General features: G+C 36.0%; 1 protein-coding gene across 3 annotated transcripts in view; it reads left to right on the top strand.

Annotated features, from left to right (window-relative positions):
- Window positions 1–24,736, top strand: part of SLCO1A2 (solute carrier organic anion transporter family member 1A2) — a 107,018-nt gene that overhangs the window by 58,940 nt on the left and 23,342 nt on the right. For all 3 annotated transcript variants that reach the window (XM_059934522.1, XM_059934521.1, XM_059934523.1), the window contains exons 4-12: window positions 176–317; window positions 2,240–2,372; window positions 6,367–6,473; window positions 9,186–9,332; window positions 13,034–13,132; window positions 13,702–13,920; window positions 16,324–16,488; window positions 17,821–18,016; window positions 22,249–22,414. In XM_059934522.1, coding sequence (XP_059790505.1) covers window positions 176–317; window positions 2,240–2,372; window positions 6,367–6,473; window positions 9,186–9,332; window positions 13,034–13,132; window positions 13,702–13,920; window positions 16,324–16,488; window positions 17,821–18,016; window positions 22,249–22,414 — 1,374 coding nt within the window. The remainder of the gene's footprint in view (window positions 1–175; window positions 318–2,239; window positions 2,373–6,366; window positions 6,474–9,185; window positions 9,333–13,033; window positions 13,133–13,701; window positions 13,921–16,323; window positions 16,489–17,820; window positions 18,017–22,248; window positions 22,415–24,736) is intronic.

The raw sequence follows: 24,736 nt of genomic DNA, 5'->3' as shown, positions 1-24,736 counted from the left end.
ACATAGTATGGAAGACCAGAAGAAGAGATCACTTTAAAAGCTTCTTCCAAATACAAGAGTTACTTGAGGTGGAGACAATCAGTCTTTTGGTAGAAGATATTTTGTCAACGGGTGGCAAATGTACAATTTAAAAATAAATTTTTCATATGTTTTCTTGCACTTTTTTTCTCCCTAGATGTTTCTGTTGGCAATAACATGTGCGTATGTATCCAAAACACTATCCGGATCTTATATGAATTCCATGCTCACACAAATAGAGAGACAATTCAACATCCCAACGTCTCTAGTTGGATTTATTAATGGAAGCTTTGAGATTGGTAATGAATTATTTTTCCATTACTTCTTTTTATACATTATTTTATCCAGGGAGCTAGTCTGAATTTTACTCTCCTTATTTTCCGCTTTGTACCATTTAGCTGACTGAATGTATTTTCTAAAATGACTTAAATAGCCTAGCTCACTTTCGAATATGTTGAGAAACAATTCATTTCAATATTATCCCTGAATAACACTTAAACATTGTCACATATCCCATCATGGGACTTTTTATTCTAATAGTTAAAATTTTTTCACTCTAATAGTTCTTTGGTTAGCTAGCATGAGTAGCATAGTGTTTAGAGTACTAATATTTAATCTATTATTTGATAACCCTTAGGGCTTTATTTTCATGTTTAGAAGATATCATGGGAAACAAAGGAATCTGTTTAAAAAAAAAAGCAAATATTTTTCTTCTCCTACTGTTTCTGGGAGGTTGACAATTCTCCTTTCTAAGTGCAGAGCCTATTCTTAGGCTCTGATTTTTGTGGCTGACTGGGAAGATGTGAGGACAGAGAGAAAGAATGAGGAAGGGAAAGAATTCTTCTGTGAACAAACCCGCATAGAAATACAAATGTCACTCCTTTTGTAATGGCTTTTACTTCCTTCAAGATGCAAGTTGCCTTTAATATTTTTAATCAGTATCTGAAAGAAAAATTAGGATGGGATAGAGGCAAAACTGAAGCAGGTGATGCTTGATCTTGTCTCCTAGTGCTCGGCTCTCTCAGACCTCATTCTGTGCTACCCGTTTGCTGGCTATGGAGATCCTGGCTACGGAGTCAGAAGTCACTCCTTGTACAGTCCTTGTGTAAACTCAGCTCACAGTCTAATGGAGGGCATAGGTGCAAAATAATTTAACTGAATGCAGTAAGTTTGGTGACATAGGTATATGCAATGTCCTATAGGAACACAGAGGAGAGACAAAACCTCACTTAAGGAAGATAGGCTCTTGAAGTAAAAGTTTTCCGGGTGACGAAACAGGGTTAGATAAGTGTGAAGAGAATTCCAATAGAAGAAGCAGTGTAATGTTGAAAGAGCATGGTAGCTTGTGTAGGGAGCAACGTTCAGCCCAGTGTTATGGACTGGCCACGCTTCAGGTGGCAATTCCTAGAATATAGGTCTGGAGAAATGGGCAGGGGTGAGAAATGGACTATTGGAGAGCTTCGTGTGTGTGCTATGGAACTTACCTTTTATCCTCTAGGTAATGGAGAGTCACTAAGAGATTGGCAGAGGTTATTAACATTTCTGTGTCAAGGACCTCTTTGGCAATCTGATGCCCTATAATCTCAGAATAATGTAATTGTGTAAAATAAAAACCATAAGGGTACAAAGGAAGTCAACTATACTGAAATAAAATTATCAAAATATTAAAAGCAGCTTATATAATAATACTTGTACTTCTTACCATCACATTAAATAACAAATCTACACTAATTTTGAAGCAATCATTGGTGTCAATAATATTTTGAAGTATCTGCAACAACTGTAATGTCATATGCAAATACCTGTAACTTCTGTTGGTGATAATTGATGACAAAATCATACATAGTGTTAATACTAATGTAGTTTGTGTCTACTTTCACAGTCAAAGGAAATACTAATATTAAGTTACTGAAAATAAAGATGTAATTTTTTTTCTCACTCAAGTTCATGGAACACCTGATTTCTATCCATGGACTCCTTTGGGGTTTATAGACAGCAGGTCAAGAACCTCTGTTAAAAGACATTGTGAAACAGAGCCTTCCCTCAGGGCAGGGGTTGTGTCTTATTCATTTATTATTTCATGCATCCCTAGCACCAATCCCAGTATTTCAGATATTTATTATACAATAAATGCTGGATAGTCAATGATTGGGTGAGGCTGTTAATTTAGACTTTGTTCATACTAATTGAAATATTCATTTTTCACATCAATTTTTTCTAGGAAATCTTTTGTTGATTATATTTGTGAGTTATTTTGGAACTAAACTGCACAGACCTATAATGATTGGTGTCGGATGTGTGGTTATGGGCCTAGGGTGTTTCTTACAATCACTACCTCATTTCCTCATGGACCGGTAAGTACTGCAGTCTCTGATGACTTTTTCAGGGGCAACTTTCAGCTGCAGGAAATAAGCTTGGATTTCTTTCTAGGAACACTGCCCCTAAAGACCCAGAGCACTGTAATAGAAACTGCAAGGTTCAGATTCTGTTCCACCCGCCTGTTTTGTGCTCTTGGCTGCCTGGCTTCCACTTACATGTCCATTTATGAAACAGAGATTTGGGACAACTCTTTTATGGAGTTGAGTCTGATGAAAAGATTCTTAGGACCTGGCAAGATTTGGGATTACTCCTTTCTAGGGACTATTTAGACACTTCTAATTACAGTTGAGTTTCTGTTTAATTATGGGTCACCAAAGGATAGACCAGTCTGAAGGTTGATTTTCATTTTAAATTTTTACCAAAGTAATATGTGTGCAAAATTGTGAAAAGTAAAATTATGTTGAAAAAAGCATTGTCCCCCACCCCTTCAACATTGCTCATGTTACTCCTCTCCAGAGGCAACCACTCCCAACTCTTTTAGCTCTTTCTTCTTCTATTTGCTTCCATATTTCTAAGTAAATGTTTATCCTTTTAGTTTTTGATACTTTAATGTTATGTAATATACATATTGACTTCCTACTATAAAATCATGCTCACTATTCCATGTGTGTGACTATGTAAATATTTTTCATATTTCAGCTGAACCATGCTGTTATTTTCCCTTTCTTATATCACTTTTTATTTTCCCTGGATTTAATAATTGCCTCATTTTATGTTTGATTCATTTTCTTTTTATTTCTCACGAATCATCACCAAATTCTTTACCGGTAGGACAACGTCTTCTCAATATATTCATACATATCAGAGGGTTTCATTTTTGTCTTTGAGATACCTCTCCTGTCATCATCAATTTTCCATCTGCAATCTGAACTGGGAACTCTCCAGGCCAGCCGCATGGCTGCTTCCTTGAAATTTTCACTCACCATTCTCCTTGGGAATTTGTCCTGCCTCTTTCTTCCATTCAGTTACTCACTTCCAGGGTAGTAATATCTTCTCCTTTCCTTTTCATTCTTACTCTTTTTGTGGAAAATGTCATCTAATAGGTTTCTGAGAAAGTGTGCAAGGAAAGTAATAATTTTAAGACATCGGGAAATATTCCTATTCTACTCCCATACTTGGTGACAGTTTGGCTGGTATAAAATTCTGGTTTGAAGTTTTTTCCCTAGGGATTTTGAAGACATCATTTCCAATACTTTCTAGTTTCCAGTGTTAACTCTTGAGAATCCTATACCATTCTAACCCCTGCGACCAGTTTCTTTTCTCTAGGAGCTGTTGGGATTTTCCTTTAAACTCCAGAATTTGAATTCATGATAATCATGTTGGTATAAATGATTTTCCTTTATCGTGCTAGGTGCCTTCAATCTGGACATTTGTAAAAGTTGCTTCTATTGTTTCTTTGATAATATCCTCCCTTCTTCCACCCCTCTACTTTCTCTTTCTAGAACTTCTACTTGTTCTTGAATATTGTTACATCCTGAGTTAAGCTTATAGTTTTCTCATCTTTCCTCTCCAATTTTCTATCTCTTTACCTTCTTGTTACTTTTAGGGGAGATTTTTAAAGATTTTTTATATTGATGTGGACCATTTTTAAAGTCTTTTATTGAAGTTGTTACAGTATTGCTTCTGTTTTAGTTTTCTGTTTCTTTGGCTGTGGGGCATGTGGGATCTTAGCTCCCCAACCAGGAATCGAACCCGCACCCCCTGCATTGGAAGGCGAAGTCTTAACCACTGGACTGCTAGGAAAGTCCCTGGGGGAGATTTCTTTATCTTCCAAACCTTTGAATGGATTTCTAACTTTTGCTATCATATTTTTAAGTTTTAAGGACTCTTGTTCTTTGAATGTATCTTTTTAAGGAACATCTTGCTCTTGTTTTAAGAATGCAATGTCTTTTCCATCTACATTTTCTTCATCTGTCTTCATGTCTCTCTTTCAAGTGTACAGTTTTTTATTTGTTTTGTCTTTGTCTTTATGTTATAGGCTTCCTTCATATATCTGGTGGTCCTTGGTTAGCTACTCATATTTGAGAGAGAGGAATAGCAACAACAAGCTAACCAGAAGTTCTGTGGTACATGTGTAGGACTTGGTTGTTGGAGGACTTCTTCACAGCACAGGGACTGGATGTTTTAGAGATGGCTCAGAACTGTCCATAACCTGTCAGTTAACTCAGGCAGGGATTCTCCAATCTGTTGCCTGAGACATGGCAGCTTGGCTACCAGCCAGATGGGAGTCTCTTTTATCAGTGTGTAGATTTTTCTTTTACTTAATATCCCCAGTTTTTAGTATGGCCTCCTATCCTCAATGTGCTTGTTTTGACTCTCTGCAGTCTAAGGCCATGTTCAATGGGATGGTGGAGGGTGTCTATTATAAGGGTTTAACTGCTCCTTATACACACTTTAAACCAATCCTCTGATTTTTTGGATCATACCCACTCCTGCCTTTAGAAGTATCTTGTATCCTGCCTGAAACTTTCCAGGGATATGTGGCACATGTTTGGTTGCTCCCCTGCAGGCACTTACTTAGGCTTGTGTTTCTCATATTTTCTAGTTCAGTGACCACTCATCTGCTTTCCCATTTTCAAAATCTTTATCTTCTTGTCGAATTTCCAAAATCTCTTTCTCCTTGTCAAATCTTCCATTTTCTTTATCCTTGCGGCATTATGCCTTTTCCTTTACTATTTTATAATCCATCAACTGTCATTTTGCTGAAGTTTTGGGGATGAATGAACTTTGAATGAATTATTAGGTTTTAGTGGATAAATTAAATGAAAATGATATGTTATCTTCTCAGGTATTTCTGAAGGGATCAGACGTTTTCAGGCAAAGAGTTTTTTACCGTCCTTTTAGTTCCTATCCTGTCCAAGACAACATCAAGTAATATTCAGCTATTATTTACATTTCTTTCCACTCTCTGCCAAAGGTGTTATTTTTTTTTGTCTGAAGCTGGCAAATCTCATGGGGTCATTGGTATGGAGACAGAAGCCCTTGTCCACAGTTCACAGACTCTCTGTGACCATGACTGGACAATTGTTCAAAGGAGAAGGCATTTTGACCCTTTTTATTATGTTCTATAGCATAGAAATCAGAACTATCAGTGACATCCAAGCATAGCACTCTTTAGCTCATTTGGAACTCAGAAGGGCAATGTTGTTTGTGTGTGTGTGTGTGTGTGTGTGTGTGTGTGTGTGTGTGTATTTTGTTTTTGGATTTCTCTTATCTACTAGAAATATAGAAACCAGTCCAGCATAATTTCTAACAAAGAGAGACTTAGCTGGACATATTTTCTTCCATTATTGCAGCTTACAATTTACTTTCTGAGAAAGGGCATGGGATCTTGTGGTAATTTGCCTAAGATAATATAGTCACAGTGTATTAACCCTTTTGTTCTTATGAGAAGAGAAAAACTCATTACATTGCACTGTCACAGTGTTTGAATCTCCAAAGTTCTCTCATTATGATGGGAAAATGTTTTGTTTTTCTTGGGGATTGATGAATGCATGAAGGGATTATTGTTTGATTCTCAGAAAGTGGGGTATATTTTTTATGAGCAAACCTCAGAGAATCCAAAGTTGGAAACTTGTTTGTTGTGTTGTTTTTCCTCCCAAAGCTTTATCTTCTTTATTATACTTCATAGAGTCTATTATTTTTCTTCCTTTTTGTTCCTTATCCACAGTAATTATTTCCAGGCAATGATCACCTAAAAACCACAAACATTGATGTTAGGTAATCTAAAGGATAGACCATACATATGCAGATAATTGAAAGCTGGCTGTCAATGAATTGCACATTTTTGTGAGTGGCAAGTTCTTTTTGATGATAGCAATCTATGATGATTGGGTGGCAAAGATGAAAAGACATCTGCTTTCCTGGGTTTGGATGTTGTATCTTAAGTGAAGCAGGAGCATCTTCACAATGCTCACATTGTCCTCATTGGCTCCTTAACACAAATGTGTTTTCCCTGTGTTCATACAGATACGAATATGAATCTACAGTTTCAGTGTCTGGTAATTTGTCCTCAAACAGTTTCTTGTGTATGGAAAACGGAACCCAGATTTTCAAACCAACAGAAGATCCATCAGGTTGTCTGCTTCATTTTATTACTTTAGTTAATTTGTAACTGAACACTTTCTGTGGAGGGTCTTTGAATGAGTTATTGGGTTTGGTTAAGTAAGGTAGAGGAACAAAAAGATATTTTTTCCCCTCTAAAGGATTTTAGAGGAGATCACGGAGGAGAATAGGAATGGCTAATAATAGAAAATGTTATGCCTCTTATATTTGAATAGACCTATTAAGACTGCCTTGTCTGTTCTTTAAAATGGTTATTTAAAAATCAGTCAAAGACATCCACCCAAGAGCCACTGTAAAATTAATTCCTTAGAGGAAAATATCTTAGAAGGATGGGTTTATAATGATGATTTTGTCTATACAATTATCTAAATAGGAAACAGAGGTAGAAACAAAGTTCAAAAGATTTGTGTTATATTATTGATATTCTATAGCAGAGAAAGCAGGCGAGTATGCTATAGTTCTGAATACTCTAGTCTCTTTCTACTGAACTAGGAACTTGTCTTTTTTGCCCAGTTGTCCCTCTTTTCCAGAGACTACTTCCTAATCCAGCGCGATAGTGTACAATAATGGTGTTTCTTCCAGGTTCTTGCAGTCCCAGGCACCAACATACCTGCCTCTGCCCCTTCCTGTGCTAAAGGACCTGTGTAATCTGGTGATACTTAGTCTATAGGTGACCCTGTTAATTTACCTCAGACCAGAACTTCTTTCCCTGTGATGGGCACATTTTCAGGCTGTATTCATATCAGTGGAAGTTACAGTGGTTCTTTAGGCTGGGAATTTCACTGCCAGCATGGAATAAGAGAGAATCAAAATAGTTCAAATGAGTATAAGAATAGTTGTCTCAGAAACTCTAAATCAAAGGAACCCCCTGGGGAAACAAAAGAAAACAGTGACATCAGCAATAGCCCACGTTCTCTCCTTGAGTTGTCTTTTGCCAAAGAATGACTCAGGTCCTGTTTCTTATTTTTCCTAATGTGCATTGTAGTAGATAAACAAAACCTTCCCAGTTGGGTGTATCTCCAGGGAAGTGTGTTGATTCCTTAACCACCTGATAGTCTCAGTTTTGCCCTAGAGGAAACCTGGAGTTTGCCTGTGATCTATAGACATAAACATTGTGCTCATCATAGATAAAAATATGAATACCCAGCAACGGAGACTATGATTTTCTGGACTGGGAATGACTGAGAGATAGCCTCACAAGAAATTTTGAGACTCAGCTGTGTTCAGGACCCTCACATCTGTGGGTGGCACAGTTTACTAATCATCGGGAAAATGCAAATCAAAAACCACAATGAGATATTTTCTTACACCTGCCAGAATGGCTGGCCTTAAAAAGGTAACAAATAACAAATATTGGTGAGGATGTGGAGAAAAGTGAACACTTGTACGCTGCTGATGGGAATCTAAATTGGTGCAGCCACTATGAAAAGCAGTATGGAGGCTCCTCAAAAGATTAAAAATAGAACTACCATAGGATCTAGCAATTCTCCTCCTGGATATATATATACATATCTGAAAAAAACAAAAACACTAATTCAAAAAGATACATGCACCCCAATGTTCATAGTAGCATTATCTACAATAGCCAAGATATGGAAGCAACCTAAGTGTGCATCAACAGATGAATGGATAAAGAAGACGTGGTGAATACATACACAGTGGAATATACTACTCAGCCACAAAAAAGAATGAAATTTTGCCATTTGCAACAACATGGATGGACCTGGAGGGTATTATGTTTAGTGAAATAAGTGAGAAAAAGAGAAATACTGTATGTTTTGACTTATATGCTGAATCTAAAAAATGAAACGAATGAATATAACAGAACAGACACAGATTCATACATGCAGAGAACAAACTAGTAATTGCCAGTGGGGAGAAGGGTGGGAGGATGGGGAAAAATAGGAGGAGGGGATTAAGAGGTACATACTACTAGGTATAAAATAAGTAAAAGGATGTAATGTACAACGCAGAGAATGTTGCCAATGTTTTATAATAACTTTATATGGAGTATAATCTATAAAAATATCAAATTACTATGTTGTACACCTGAAACTAATATAGTATTGTTAAGTCACTGTACTTCAATTTAAAAAGAAGTTATTTGGTGATCACAGTATACAGTGGGCTCTATAGAGAAAATGTGATTACTACTCAGTTAAATATTTTTCATTTCTATAAAGTAATTAGAACTGTAGAGAATTCAAAACTCAGTGAGCCTCTTATGTAAATCTTATAAATATAGTCTCAATTCTAGGGAGAGATATTTGTGTTTTTTCCTCTCCTCAAAGTTAGTATATATATTGGGTAGCACTTATAACAGCTAACTAAGTTTAGTAGTTGCTGGTAAACTAACTCTCTGGAGGGAAAAAAATAGCCTTGATTTTTAATGTTTGTCAATTTCTGTGGTGTAAATACTCTCATCAAACTACCGGCATGTTATCACTAAATACTGAATTGGGAAGAGATGTATATTCTCATCTCTCCCCAGCCAGTAGGAACTGGCTCCAGCGTACCACTTATTGTTGGCCATACCTAAGCACTCTGTCAGAAAATGCAAGAGGGATGGCCCATGAGTCATCGCTGGCATAGTAAATTGTTGGCAAGGTGCCATGGTCACATAAGAACTGTGAAATGCTTACTTACCAAAAACTTAGAATTAAGTATTGCTAATATTTCACTACCAAAACACTAATGTAATGTCTTTTTTTCTTTTAATGCAGAGTGTGTGAAGGAAGTTAAATCATTAATGTGGGTGTATGTACTAGTTGGAAATATTATACGTGGAATTGGTGAAACTCCCATCATGCCTTTGGGTATTTCCTACATAGAGGATTTTGCCAAATCTGAAAACTCTCCTTTATATATTGGTGAGTTGGAAAATCTGCCTTAGCCTCTTTTCAGGACAGTAAGCTCCTTGAGCATGGATATTAGTTATTTATTTGGGTGCTTAGTGATTTCCAGAATGATGAGCAGAGTGCTTTGGCACAACTGGCCATCATTTAAAGTTTGTTGAATGGAGCAATTATGGGCTAACTCCAAATAAGCCACTTTGCTAAATCTGCTTTTTTACTATTGAAAATGCCATTAATCTAGTGCCCCTGGAGTTCTATTTGACTCCTCCATTTGCTGGGCACCACTCTATACCCAATCTGTTAAGAGATTTAGCAATGTTTTATCCAAAATGTCTCATATTCAAAACCTTTCTCACTATTTTCATTACTTCTATTTTTGTTCAGGTCTTCATCACTTCATGTATAGGTTATTATAACTTCTATATTGGTCATTTTATCTATAGTATTTATAATCAATTTCTTATAAAAATTCTTGCAGTATAATTTTTAACTATTTTAAATGTCTTCTCTTTCATGTTGATGAAACATACTATCTATTAAATATGAGCTCTCCACTTATTACTAACTCTGCACTCAGTTTATCTATTTAGTTTCCTATATAGTTTCTCTTTATCACAATTTCTTTATAATAGCCAGGCTGTTTCATATTTTTTGCAAATATCTGTCTTCATAATTTTGGTTATGTTTCCTGAAAATTCATTTTCTAACATCTATCAGTATCTCCCACAATAGGCAACTTAAGATCCACCTTGTATATTGTCTTACAATCTCCTGAATATTCTTTTTTTTTTTTTTTTGCTTTTTTTTTTTTTTTTAATTATTTATTTATTTATTTATGGCTGTGTTGGGTCTTCGTTTCTGTGCGAGGGCTTTCTCCAGTCGTGGCAAGCGGGGGCCACTCCTCATCGCGGTGCGCGGGCCTCTCACTATCGTGGCCTCTCTTGTTGCGGGGCACAGGCTCCAGATGCGCAGGCTCAGTAATTGTGGCCCACGGGCCCAGCCGCTCCGCGGCATGTGGGATCCTCCCGAACCAGGGGTCGAACCCGTGTACCCTGCATTGGCAGGCAGACTCTCAACCACTGCGCCACCAGGGAAGCCCTCTCCTGAATATTCTTAATTTATTATGCATAACTTGCTTATATTCCTTAGTTACTCCATCTGTTGTTGGTTATAAAATCATAACTTTGAGTACAGGGACATTTTTTCTGTTAAAGTAGAAATATCTTTTTAAAACCAGAAAAGTCAAAGTGAGTGAGAGAAGATAGTAACAGAGCTACATGTAATGAGGAGATTAAAATATTTAGGAACGATTATCCCAAGCAACTTTGGGTGATTTTGATGACTCACTGATTTTGCAATAATCTTTTTCAGTGTTTTTCTATTCAGTCTTTGAAATCCATTCACATACTTATATTGAAAGATTACAGAATGCTCACCTGCAATAAATTAACAAACACCTTGTTAAAATATGTATTTCTTTTTTCAACAAATATTAGGGTGTATAACGCAGAAGCAATGGATAATCTCTACATGTATTAAGATGAATAAGACATTGTCCATATAAAGTTTAGTATGTAAATAACTACATAATTATAAATCAATAAAATCTGATAAATATGTGTATAATTAAATTTGAAAATTGCAGTAATAATTATTAATAATTAATAATCCATGTATAATTAAATAATTATAAGTAAATTAGCTATACATCAAGAAAACAGTTCCATGTATGGCTCTGGAGTTTAGGAGGGAACATAAAAGCTAGACATAAAATTTGAGAATCACTTATACAGAGACAAAAAATAAAATCAAGAGGGAGAAATGAGGTTGCCGTAGGAGGTCAGATGCTACATAGTGAGGGGCCCTAGGATAAAATACTAGGGAATGCTTCTACTTAAGTGAATAGAGTAAGAGGAAGAAAACTCAAAGAAGGGGTAGTCATAAGGGACAAGACTAAGACAATAAATGACTGTATAGTTTTGTAAGTCTTCAGAGGAAAATGTCCAAAGAAAGTTGACCAATTAAGAAGATGAAGACCACTGGTAAGTGGCCAAGAGATCACTGAGGCTACCTGCGAGTATTTTGAGTAGAACGTGAAAGGATTTGAGTAAAGTAGAGGCAGAGTATAATGACAGGAAAGAAATCAGGGTGAATTTGAGAAATTGTACCAATCACTGGATGTGGGGGAGACTGAACAAATACACAAGAGGGAGTGTTTGGTTGAGCAAGACCTCAGAGAAAATAGAAAGGGTTAGTGTCTCACAGACATAGAGAACAGACTCGTGGTGGCCAAGGGGGAGGAGGTGTAGGGGAGGGATGGATTGGGAGTTTGAAATGAGCAGAGGCAAACTATTTATACAGAATGGATAAACAACAAGGTCCTACTGTGTAGCACAGGGAACCATATTCAATATCCTGTGACAAACCATCGTGGAAAAGAATATATATATATATATATATATATATATATATATATGACACTTTGCTGTACAGAAGAAATTAACACAACATTGTAAATCAACTATACTTCAATGAAATTAAACAAAAGTTTTGAAAGGATTAGTGTCAAGCAGTCAGGTGTGTACAAGGTGGACTAGCCCATAAACCGTGGAGAAGGCAGAGGCAATCCGTGAAGACATATTTTGAAGTAAAGAGGAAGAAAGTTGAAGAAGCTCGAGCCTGGATTTTCAGTAAGCAGGGAGGGCTCAGCATAGACTCAGAATTGTAGACAAATCATGAGATAGCTGATGATAATGGTCCAGAGGAGTAAAAAGTCAAGTGAGGATGGAGGGGACTGATGGAAATGCAAGATAAGAAGGTGGAGGGTAAGAAAGGAGACGACGGTAACGGGGAAGAGAAGTATCAATAAAAGTGAGGACAGAGCCAAAGGAAGTTTCAAGTGGTAGATTTGGGAGTGAAGCTTTTCTGAAGAATATGCCACAAGATATTTATCATAACATAGTATTTCTTTTAAAATCCTCCAAAAATATGACTGTGGAAGGCAACAAAATAATTTTGCTCTATACTGTGACTTTCTCAATAGAAAGATCCCAGCTGTAATACTGAAGGAACCATAGAATCAAAATATCCACCCATGATACAGTAGTGATAATTCTATTCCAATATCAGACACAGTAATAGTTTACTCACAAGACACAAGAAAACTCACCAAAAAAGGCCATCACTTTAACCAGTCTCTAATACCACAAGAGAAACTGGCTTTGAATCATAATGGGGACAGTCCCACTAATCTCACCTTTGTCTTAGCAATTTATCAGGTCAAGTTGAGATTGTGGAGATATGCTGTCATAGAATTTAAAGATTCCCATTTCCTTAGTTTTATTTCAAAATTATTATTAAGGAATGAAGTCATACATACACACTGATAATTTTAAGTAAGTTAGTCTGTCATAAGAGAAAAGGAATATTTTCATCTTGGAGAAGGGCGTTTGCACACAATATGGTCACCCTGCTGCAGCCAGTTGCTTCTAACTGCAGATCTTTATCTGTAACCGAGTGTGAAAGAGAATTTGGAGGCTTTTTCAACATTTAAACAAACACCCTTGTTACTTATACGTACACCAAGTTTAATTTTCCTACAGATTGAACACATAAGGCAAAAATATCTAAGGTAAAAACAATTCAATCTTCAGACTCTTCATGGGATTAGAACTCTTTATGTGGGTGTATAACTTTATATTTTCCTTTATTTTTAGGGTTTATAGAAACAGGAGCTATCATTGGTCCTTTGATTGGACTTTCGTTAGCGTCATTCTGTGCAAATGTTTATGTTGACACTGGATCGGTGAACACAGGTAACTCGATAAAATCTATTTATACAGTGTCCAGAGTACACAAAGCATCATTGGGTAGGTTATCACATTTAATTGTTGCTTTACCTGACCCTCAGTTAGATAGAATCTCCACTTTCCAGGTGACCAAATTGAAGTTGAGGAGTTTAAATAATTTTCAATATTTCAAACCAGTGAGCAGGAGAGCAAGATACAGTGCTGATCTTCTGACTCAAAATCCAGTGCTCTTTCTACTGCACTAATCATATTTCTTGTTTTCAAAAGATTTAAGCATATAGGTTTAAATTTTTTTTAAATCAAGCAATCATTTGAGGATAATGAAATAGAACTTGTAGCTCTTTAATATGTACCTATTTATAAATTCCTTACATGATAGGACAGATAGTCAAACTAGCTTATTGCTAGATAGTATTGTAACACCACATATTGTCAGACAAGTTTTATCAATGTCTGAATTATATGCAAATTCTGTACTTGGATAGAACCTGACAATTATAATTGTAATAATTTTCTATAGTTCAGAAAGGAAATAATGACTCAAACTAATAAAAAATGTGTATATCTCTTTACAGATGATCTGACCATAACTCCCACTGATACTCGTTGGGTTGGTGCATGGTGGTTTGGCTTTTTGGTTTGTGCAGGAGTGAATGTGCTTACTGCCATTCCTTTTTTCGTTTTGCCCAAAACACTTCCAAAGGAAGGACTAGAGGATATTGCTGAGACCGTTAAAAATGACAAAGAAGAGAAACAAAGCAAAGTCAGGAAGAAAAGGGTTGGAATCACTAAAGGCAAATATAAACATTTTATGTTTTACAATTTATATTTTACAATTTACTTTTTATTTTCTGTAGTCGTGTCTGTATCTTAGTCTACTACAATATGCTAGGCTGAGTTAAAACAATTTGTCACTGGCAGTCAGCAGTCAGTAATGTCTAGCTGTGCTACTACAATAATGTTTTCCCATGCTACCACATGGGAGTGAATGATATAGTTTAGAACCTGACTTAGATCAGCATTTATATGAAATTTTATGTCAATCTGGGTACTCAATAAATAAATAAATAAATAAATAAATTAGGTCCCATCTGCCTTAAAAAATCTATTTTACAGAGAGCATAGGTCTAATTAAAAAAGAAACTCAAACCAAGAACAAAAGGAGGAAAAATATACGCTAATCCAAATAAGTACCATATAGGTCTGAAACCAAAAGTATTAGCTGAGCTGTGAGCTTCTTGGAAGTTAAGGCAGAAAAGAAAAAAGGCACCTCAATTATAGGTCATATAATTATCTATATTTGAGAGTGGAAAGGATAACAATTCGTAAAGAGAAATTGTTGCCCAAGTAACAAGTTGTAAAAAAAAGAAAAAAATTATATGATTTACAATACAAGTAATATTGAGTCACATAGTTGTTTTCTAGCAAATTCAGGAGCATATTTCATGTAACAGGTTTTTGTTTGGTATAGATCCTCAATAAATCTCAAAGCATAATTTACAGAAGGTGTATCTATGGGAAACTAAGTAAGGTAATCTATGTATAGTATTCAAGAATACTCGTTCTCAAACTTGGCCATATATTGGAATCACCTAGGGAATTTTTTAAATTACTGATGCATGGAAATTTTGCAGTATTACCCAGAGGTCTGATTTAATTAGTATAAGGTATGGCCTGGGCCTTGGAATTCTTAAAGAGTGTCCATTTGGAAGGTGGTGGGGGGCTTAGTTTCCTTACCTCAAAGATGGGGATAAAATAGTATTTATTATTATAAAGTTGTTGGGCGAAGGTAAAAGGAGTTCTGACACATATTACTATTATTACTGCTTACTAGTATTAGTATTATTATTGTTGATGTTGCCACTTCAACCACCACCCGTAAATTATAATATCAATTTGCACAGAATTTTTAGCAGTTACAAATTCACTTAAACCACAATTTAACATGATTTAATACTTCTCATATCATTAGGAGCCAATTCAGAATCTTACAAACTCTCAGAGTCCTTACGATTATATTCACAACTCTTCTCAAAGGGCCGGTATGGACCGGTAGGGAATTTTAACACAGAATATCATTTATAGTCTGCAAGATAAACTAGGAAAGGGCTTAACTCAGTATATGACATCTAGAAAAGAAATTGAAACTACTGAGACTCATCTATTAGGACAGTATGTCAACAAACATGCGTGACTTCAAAATCTCCAAAGAGCTGTGAACACAAGTCACTTCTCTGCCATGTACTTTATTCATACATATGAATTCTACAACTAGAATTCATTTCTTTGCATTAAACTATGCTTCCTCCTCTTCCAAGTTGTTTACTGATTGATACTTTGCTAGATTGGATTTTAGGCTGTTTATTAAGCAAACCAGGATAATACACAATAAGTAAGGAAATCAAGACAGAGAACATGAAGATAGGAAAAGTGAAAAGAAACTATAAGTGAGACTTTGACCCAAAATGGAGACAGTGTGACCTAGAACATGTGCTAGAGCTGGCCGCAAATTTGGCTCTGAGCTTTGTCTGTCCACACAAACAGGAAAACATTTCGGTTAACTCATTTACATGGTCTTTAGTATATAGCAAATGAATCAGGATTTCAGAGAGCGAGACCTGGGGGTTGGTATTTTAAAAGACTGTGAACCGTTAGAAGCAAAGAAATGCCTAGTACTTGAGAAAATTTATATGTCATGAATTTCCACATCTAACTACATTTTAAATGTTCAGGAATGATTAATCAATATTTGAGTGTGAACTTCTTTATCAAATTGATTTCCTTCCTGACTTTAGAGGACAGAACAGGAGAGCAAGAATCTTTCATTCTAGATGATCTCTAGAGAAGAGAGGATATTAGTACAAGTAAAAGAGAAGGATAAGAAAGAAATGGTGTGAACTCGGACAATATTTTTGTCATGCAATAGTTATACTTTTTCCTTAAGACACGTTAGTAACTTAGTGAAGGCAAAACGACTGTGTTCTGATCCCTTCCCGCTCAGCTGCCTCACTGTCTTGCAGAAGCTACCAAAACAGCGATACAACTTTAGCTTTCAAGGGGCAAAAAGAATCAAGAAACACATGTGCATTATAAAACAGAAAAACATACTTTAGAGGGGAGGTTGATGTTTCAGAAAAAGTCAGTCATAAAATGCAAAGCCAAGTTTGTATGACACTGCTGTCATCCTTTCCTTTCAGATTTTTTACCATTCATGAAAAGCCTTTTGTGCAACCCAGTTTACATGCTTTTCATACTAATAAGTGTGCTGCAATTCAATGCGTTTGTCAATATGATCTCCTTCATGCCTAAATATCTGGAACAGCACTATGGAAAATCAGCTTCAGATGCAATCTTTCTCATTGGTATGTTTATTCTTCTCTGCAATTGTAGCCCACTTTTTTTCCCATGAAATGGTGAACAGTGTGATGATGGGTCTAGGAAACTCCTCAGTTGAAATCTGTTAGGATATTTTTTTGCCTCTGGTAATCTCCCCCCGTCTGCTCTCCAGGGAAATCAAGAGAGGGTAAGGAAGGGAAGAAGCCAGAAAATCCTGGTTTTCTTCTTTCTTTGGCTCTTTTTGTAGTCAGAATGCAAATTTGAAATATTTGTGGAAAGTTTAGGGAACGTACAAGTTAGATCCAATTTTCAGATTGGTAATTCATTTATGTAAAAAGGAAGACAGAGTTAACTCATCAGGAATTTTGTTTCACATCCAGGTTTTACTTTTTTGGCTCCAATTCATGAATTCTGTGGTTTCTAACTTAGTTCCCTGGCTCCCTGGTGTTTTGAGATGTCTCTGCCGCCCATACATTCTGATTTTCCTGCAACCACACTAACCTCGGTGGTTCTCCTCCACCCTGAGTTTCTCCTGGGATCTTTCTTACTGTTTTGAAAAGAGAAGTTCCAGATTACATGTACCCACATCACCTAGATTGTTTGTTAAAAGTCCAGATACCTGGGACCCATCTCAAATATACTAAATTAGGCTCTCTGGAATGGGACTTGAGAATGGATATTAAACAAGCTCTCCCAAGAGTGTGATTCAGTGAACAGACCCTGGCACTGTAAAGATGAAACCTAGGGCTGTCTTTTCCCTTTCTTTTTCCGTTTTTGGGGGGAGGATCGGGGGAGGGAGAGTGCTAGTCAGTAGCAGCAAGACATTAAATGTAAAGACACTTGACAATCACAGGCTCAGCAAAGTACCTCTAAAATACCTTGAGCTGAGTCAAATTCTTAACAGAGTGGGAATAAAAAGCTGCAGAATCATACAAATCATTCTCTGTATGATTATATAATACTGTATATGTTATATACAAATCATTATATATATAATCCCACCCGAAAGAATGGAAAGCAATAAATGACTGGTCGACTTTGACTTCTCACTTCTACCTTGATCCTAAGAAAAGAGATATAGATCATGATCCCTGCATACAAGAAATTTACAACTTACTGCTATTAATTAAATGAATGACAATGATAACAGTCTTCTAAAATATATTTCGATGTTGTGGGGCATTTAAAAATCTCTCTGTATGTAATGCATAACTAAGTGGGGATAAATTTAAATTAGCCTTCTTCACTATGAGTGGAACCTAAATGGTTTTTTATGTGAGACATATTAGATAAATGTGTTATCATATTTTTTCCTTTGCTAAGTCACTTTGTACATAATATTTTACTTGTATTTATAGGTATTTATAACTTACCTCCAATATGCATTGGATATATAGTTGGTGGTTTAATTATGAAGAAGTTCAAGATTACTGTCATACAAGCTGCCCACATAGGATGTTGGTTATCCTTAATTGAGTATCTTCTCTATTTTTTGTGTTTTCTCATGATCTGTGATAATTCTTCAGTTGCTGGCATAACCACCTCTTACGAAGGGTATGTTGTTTTCTAATGAATGTCATACTCTTTCAAAAGTTAATAATATATTTTCTACAGTGATTACTCATGACCAGATTATTTGCTAATTGGAGTTAATGGCAGGAATTTGTGGTCTTTCTCCATCTTATTAAAGAGGTTGGGAATATATCACAGAGTTAGTGAGCTTATGATTGCGTGTGTGTGTGTGTGTGTTTGTCTTTGTGATATCCTAGTAGATAGTAAAATGAATATCACAGAAACTAGTTATGGTTTTAGGTTGTATTAGGATGTGTTATCCATATATTTTATACAACCATAAACAGGTAAAATTAAGAGTTGACTATACAGTCTCAATCACCTTTATATGGTTCCAGGATGGGCTTAAATTTAACGTAACTGAATCCTAATACGTGATATATCGATGCTTATATAAATTTATATATTTTATTTGTATAGGTATATCTATGTTGTTGAATGGTTTTAGATTGCATTTTGAGGGTTACCTGGGTTCACAGGAAGGTTTTGCATAGTGATATGAGTTTCTAAAAGTCATTTGTAGGACATATCTAGATAATGGAGTGATGAGTTGAAATGAAGAGCATCCTAAAATGGTCCCTTTAAAATTACCAAGGACTATACGATTGGAATAATATTAAATATATAATCATAAAAGTAATTTTATATATTATCTTATTTGAGTCTTGCAAATTCCATTTAAGATAGCTGTTGTTATTTTCATTTTACAGATGAAGAATTTAGATTCAGAGAGATTAAATGACAAAGGGAGGTCATGGAAAACCTCTTCAACTCCATCAATATATAAGAATAGAATTTAAAATTAGTAAAATCTTAAAGATTATCTCCATCTCCAATTATCCTGATTCCCAGAGCAAATATGTAAAAAGGCATAATCTAGTCATGAGTCAGGACTTTAATTCAGTTTCTAGACTCCCATGCTAGCGTTCTTTTCATCATATTACATTGAACATAAGGAAAGTAATCTTGTTAGACCTTTAGATCTGTTTTTAAATTGAAGTATAGTTGATTTACAATGTGTTAGTTTCAGGTGTACAGCAAAGTGATTCAGTTACACACACACATATATATAAATATATATATATTCTTTTCAGATTCTTTTCCATTATAGGTTATTACAAGATATTGAATATAGTTCCCTGTGCTATACAGTAGTTCTTGTTGTTTATTTTATATCAACTATTCATTTTTTATATAATTCTATTTATTTTTTATAGTGTATATCTGTTAATCTCAAACTCCTAATTTATCCCTCCCTTCTTTCCACTTTGGTAACCATAAATTTGTTTTCTGCATCTGTGAGTCTGTTTCTGTTTTGTAAATAAGTTCATTTGTATCATTTTGTTTAGATTCCACCTAAGTGATATCATATGATATTTGTCTTTCTCTGAGTTAGACCCTTTTTAAAAAACTTTTTTTCCCTGGTTTTATTGAGATATAATTGACAAAAAAATCATTTAGGTTTAAGGTGTATAATCTGATGATTTGATACATTATATATTGCAAAATGATTATCACAATAAGGTTAGTTAACACATCCATCACCTCACATATTTACAATTTTGCATGTGTGTGTGTGTGGTAACTTTTAAGATCTACTCTCTTGGGAACTTTAAAACATACAGCATTGTTAACCATAGTCACTAGGATGTACATCGTATCCCCAGAACTTATTCACCCCGTCTCTGCAAGCTTGTCCCTTTGACCACGTTTCCCCATTCCTTTTCCTACCTCCCAGCAACCACCAATCTACTGTTTCCGTGAGTTCAGTTTTTTTAGATTCCACAAATAAGTGAGATCATATAGCATTTTTCTTTCTCTTTCTGACTTACTTCACTTTGCATAAAGCCCTCAAGGCTCATCCATATTGTCGCAAATGTCAGGATTTCCTTCTTTTCTATGGTGGTTGATATTCCATTTTGTGTGTGTGTGTGTGTGTGTGTATATATATACATATACCACATTTTCTTTACCCATTCATCTGTCAATGCACACATAGGTTATTTCCATGTCTTATTATTGTGAATAATGCTTCAATGAACACGGGAATAGAGATATCTCTTCCATCGTCTATTTTCATTCCTTCAGATAAATACCCAGAAGTGGAATTGCTGGATCATATGGTAGTTCTATTTTTAATTTCTTGAGGACACTCCATACTGTTTTCCACAGTGGGTCTATCAATTTACATTCCCACCAAAAGTGCACAAGGTTTCCCTTTTCTCTACATTCTCACCAGCATTTGTTACCTCTTTCCTTTTGATAATAGACATCCCCTTAAACATCCTAATAGGTATGAGGTGATATCTCATTGTGGTTTTGATCTGCATTTCCCTGATAATTAGTGATGTTGAGCATCTTTTCATTTACCGGTTTGGCTGTTTGTATGTCTTCTTTGGAAAAAATGTCTATTCAGTTCCTCTGCCCATTTCTAAATTAGATCATTTGGTTTTTGTTATTGAGTTGTAGGAGTTCTTTATATTTTGGAAATTAACCTCTTATCAGATATATGATTTGCAACTATTTTCTCCCATTTCATAGGTTGCCTTTTCATTTCGTTGATGGTTTCACTTTCTGTGCAGCAGCTTTTTAGTTTGACGTCATCCCCCTCGTTTATTTTTCCTTTTGTTACTTGTGTTTTTGTTGTCAAATCCAAAAAAATCATTGCCAATACTGGAGTCAAAGAGCTTACCCTTTATGTTTTCTTCTAGGAGTTTCATGGTTTCTGATCTTAAATTTAAATCTTAATCAATTTGAGTTGATTTTTGTGTATGGTGTAAGATAAGGATCCAGTTTCATTCTTCTGCATGTGGATGTCTGGTTTTCCCGCCACCATTTATGAAAAGACTTTCCCAACCCTATTGTATATATTCCTGGCTCCTTTGTTGTAAATTAATTGACATACATGCATAGGTTTTTTTCTGGGCTTTCTATTCTGTTCCATTGATCTATGTGACTGTTTTTATGCCAATACCATACTGTTTTAATTACAATAGCTTTGTAATATGGTTTGAAACCAGGAAGTGTGATATTTACACCTTTATGCTTCTTTCTCAAGATTCCTTTGACTATTCAGGGTCTTTGTGGCTGTAGGATGGGCTCTGTGGCTGCCCAGGCTCTCTGGCCAGGCTTTCTGGATGGGTAGGACTGGAGGCTATACTTAGCAGTTGGGTGGAGCTCCATGGCCAGGGTGGCCCATTGACTGGGAACCCAAATCAGGCAGAACTGCCAACCGAGCTCTCTGGCCAGATGGGGTCACCACTCAGCTCTGCAGATGGGCAGAGGCACTAGCTGGGATCCCTGCTTGGGCACTGCTGCAAGCAGGAATGCAGTTTACCAAGATCTGACTGCTGGTTGCTGTAAGTCCTGCCCCCCTCTCCTTCTCCAGTGGTCAAACCCCACAGATTCTCCCAGTGATCCCCTTGTAGAAAGATCTGAGTGGGCCTCCTGGAAAGCATTCCACAACCTGGGGGCACTGGGCTTTCTTTTCCCACTGGAGAAACCATAGGCTTAGGGGGGCTGTCTTGATGTGGTGTTGTACTAGGCTGGGGGAGGGGCAATCTGCTCAGAGTGTTACTGCTCCTGTTATCCTTCTAAGGTCATCCTTCTTGGTCTCTGTGGCTCAGGAGGTGCTCCAGCCTCACAACTGTGTTCTGGGATTTTCACAGTGGTGTCTTGTTTATAGATAGCTGCTAATTGGTCTTCTTGATGATCACTGAACACGTTTTATACTAGAAGAATGTATTTGTTTACTCAAGTAGTTATGTTTCTGGAGCTAAATGTATTATATACATTATAAATTGCACTTACAGACTTTGCTCTTACAGATTTTGAGCCCTTGAGATTGTTTTTATAAAATATGATCTCTCTTGTTATTTTCCACCATGTGGACCAACACTGGGATTTGTTCATCTTCATTTTTGAATTCTAATTAATACCTGGAAAAATACTTTCTGTATAGTAGGTGCTCAGTTAATGCTTGTTTATTGGCTTTTGTTTACCTGAAAGAGATCATTGAAAAACTGGCTGTGGTCACCAAAGTAAGGTATATTTTCTTGCAGAGTTATAGTATCCAGGCCATACATTGACAGTTGACAGATTTCTGCTTCTATTTTGGGGAGTAGAAGAAATATAATTGGGAACTGAGATGAAAAGAAAAAGAAAATGCTCTAATATTCTTTCAATATCCATGGCATTATTTTAAATCATTTCAGAGTGCAACAAGATTTACATGTGGGAAATGTCATCCTTGCTGACTGCAACATGGATTGTAACTGTCCAACTAAAATATGGGATCCTGTATGTGGAAACGATGGTTTGTCATACATGTCAGCTTGTCTTGCAGGTTGTGAGACATCCTCTGGAACAGGAATAAACATGGTAACACATCTTATTGGCCTTTTATACAGAACTTTTATTTTATGCACTGCATTGGCACATTCCAACGATGAACCGGGTCCATATTTGACAAAAGTAAAATTAAAGTCTTTCCTCAAAACCAAATTAAAATTTTTTATGGAAAAAATAGTTACTTTCTATGTGCTCACTAAACTTATCTTTTACTTCCTAGATCTTATTTGAAATCTTCTGCATGTCTGAGCCCTGATCTTTAATTTCATAACAGTTGACATTATTACTTAATTTCATTTAAAAATACTCCAGACTGAAAAAAAAAACCACTCTAGACTGAGATAAAGTAGGCAGTTGTGCTCTCAGTTAACCAGTCAATCTCTTTGCTGGGTTTTTTTCCTTTTTTCCTGTGTATATGTACACATGCACTTTCTGTATTTTTACATACTGACAGGTTTTTAAGAAGATAGAATTGAGCATGTTTTCTTGCCTAAAAAATGTCACTTATAATGTTGGTTGGTAATCAAAATAAAATACAAATTTTGAATTTTTCTTTTTTTTTATTGCTGGGTCAAAACATATACAAAATTCTAACGTTTTTAATGGTTATTTATTTATTTATTTAAAACATCTTTATTGGAGTATAATTGCTTTACAATGGTGTGTTAGTTTCTGCTTTATAACAAAGTGAGTCAGTTATACATATACATATGTCCCCATATCTCTTCCCTCTTGCGTCTCCTTCCTTCCCACCCTCCCTATCCCACCCCTCTAGGTGGTCACAAAGCACCAAGCTGATCTCCCTGTGCTATGCGGCTGCTTCCCACTAGCTATCTATTTTGTGTTTGGTAGTGTATATATGTCCAGGCCACTCTCTCACTTTGTTCCAGCTTACCCTTCCCCCTACCCCTATCCTCAAGTCCATTCTCTAGTAGGTCTGTGTCTTTATTCCTGTCTTGCCCCTAGGTTCTTCAGAATCTTTTTTTTTTTCTCTTAGATTCCATATATATGTGATAGCATACGGTATTTGTTTTTCTCTTTCTGACTTAATTCACTTTGTATGACAGACTCTAGGTCCATCCACCTCACTGCAAGTAACTCAGTTTCATTCCTTTTTATGGCTGAGTAATATTCCATTGTATATATGTGCTACATCTTCTTTATCCATTCATCTGTTGATGGACACTTAGGTTGCTTCCATGTCCTGGCTATTGTAAATAGAGCTGCAATGAACATTTTGGTACATGACTCTTTTTGAATTATGGTTTTCTCAGGGTATATGCCCAGTAGTGGGATTGCTGGGTCGTCTGGTAGTTCTATTTTTAGTATTTAAAGGAACCTCCATACTGTTCTCCATAGTGGCTGTATCAATTTACATTCCCACCAACAGTACAAGAGGGTTCCCTTTTCTCCACACCCTCTCCAGCATTTATTGTTTGTAGATTTTTTGATGATGGCCATTCTGACCAGTGTGAGATGATATCTCATTGTAGTTTTGATTTGCATTTCTCTAATGATTAATGATATTGAGCATTCTTTCATGTGTTTGTGGCAATCTGTATATCTTCTTTGGAGAAATGTCTATTTAGGTCTTCTGCCCATTTTTGGATTGAGTTGTTTGTTTTTTTGAAATTGAGCTGCATGGGCTGCTTGTAAATTTTGGAGCTTAATCCTTTGTGAGTTGCTTCATTTGCAAATATTTTCTCCCATTCTGAGGGTTGTCTTTTAGTCTTGTTTATGGTTTCCTTTGCTGTGTAAAGCTTTTAAGTTTCATTAGGTCTCATTTTTTAATTTTTGTTTTTATTTCCATTTCTGTAGGAGGTGGGTCAAAAAGGATCTTCCTGTGATTTATGTCATAGAGTGTTCTGCCTATGTTTTCCTCTAAGAGTTTGATAATGTCTGGCCTTATATTTAGGTCTTTAATGCATTTTGAGTTTATTTTTGTGTATGGTGTTAGGGAGTGTTCTAATTTCATTTTTTATATGTAGCTGTCCAGTTATCCCAGCACCACTTATTGAAGAGGCTGTCTTTTCTCCATTGTATATTCTTGCGTCCTTTATCAAAGATAAGGTGACCATATGTATGTGGGTTTTTCTCTGGGTTCTCTATCCTGTTCCATTGATCTATATTTCTGTTTTTGTCCAGGTACCATACTGTCTTGATTACTGTTGCTTTGTAGTATAGTCTGAAGTCAGGGAGCCTGATTCCTCCAGCTCCCTTTTTCTTTCTCAAGATTGCTTTGGCTATTGGGGTCTTTTGTGTTTCCATACAAATTGTGTAATTTTTTGTTCTAGTTCTGTGAAAAATGCCAGTGGTAGTTTGATAGGGTTTGCATTGAATCTGTAGATTGCT

Source organism: Balaenoptera ricei, chromosome 10, assembly GCF_028023285.1.
Source record: "Balaenoptera ricei isolate mBalRic1 chromosome 10, mBalRic1.hap2, whole genome shotgun sequence".
NCBI lineage: Eukaryota > Metazoa > Chordata > Mammalia > Artiodactyla > Balaenopteridae > Balaenoptera > Balaenoptera ricei.
Note: the sequence above shows the minus strand (reverse complement) of the source record. Positions and strands in the feature narration are given on the sequence as shown.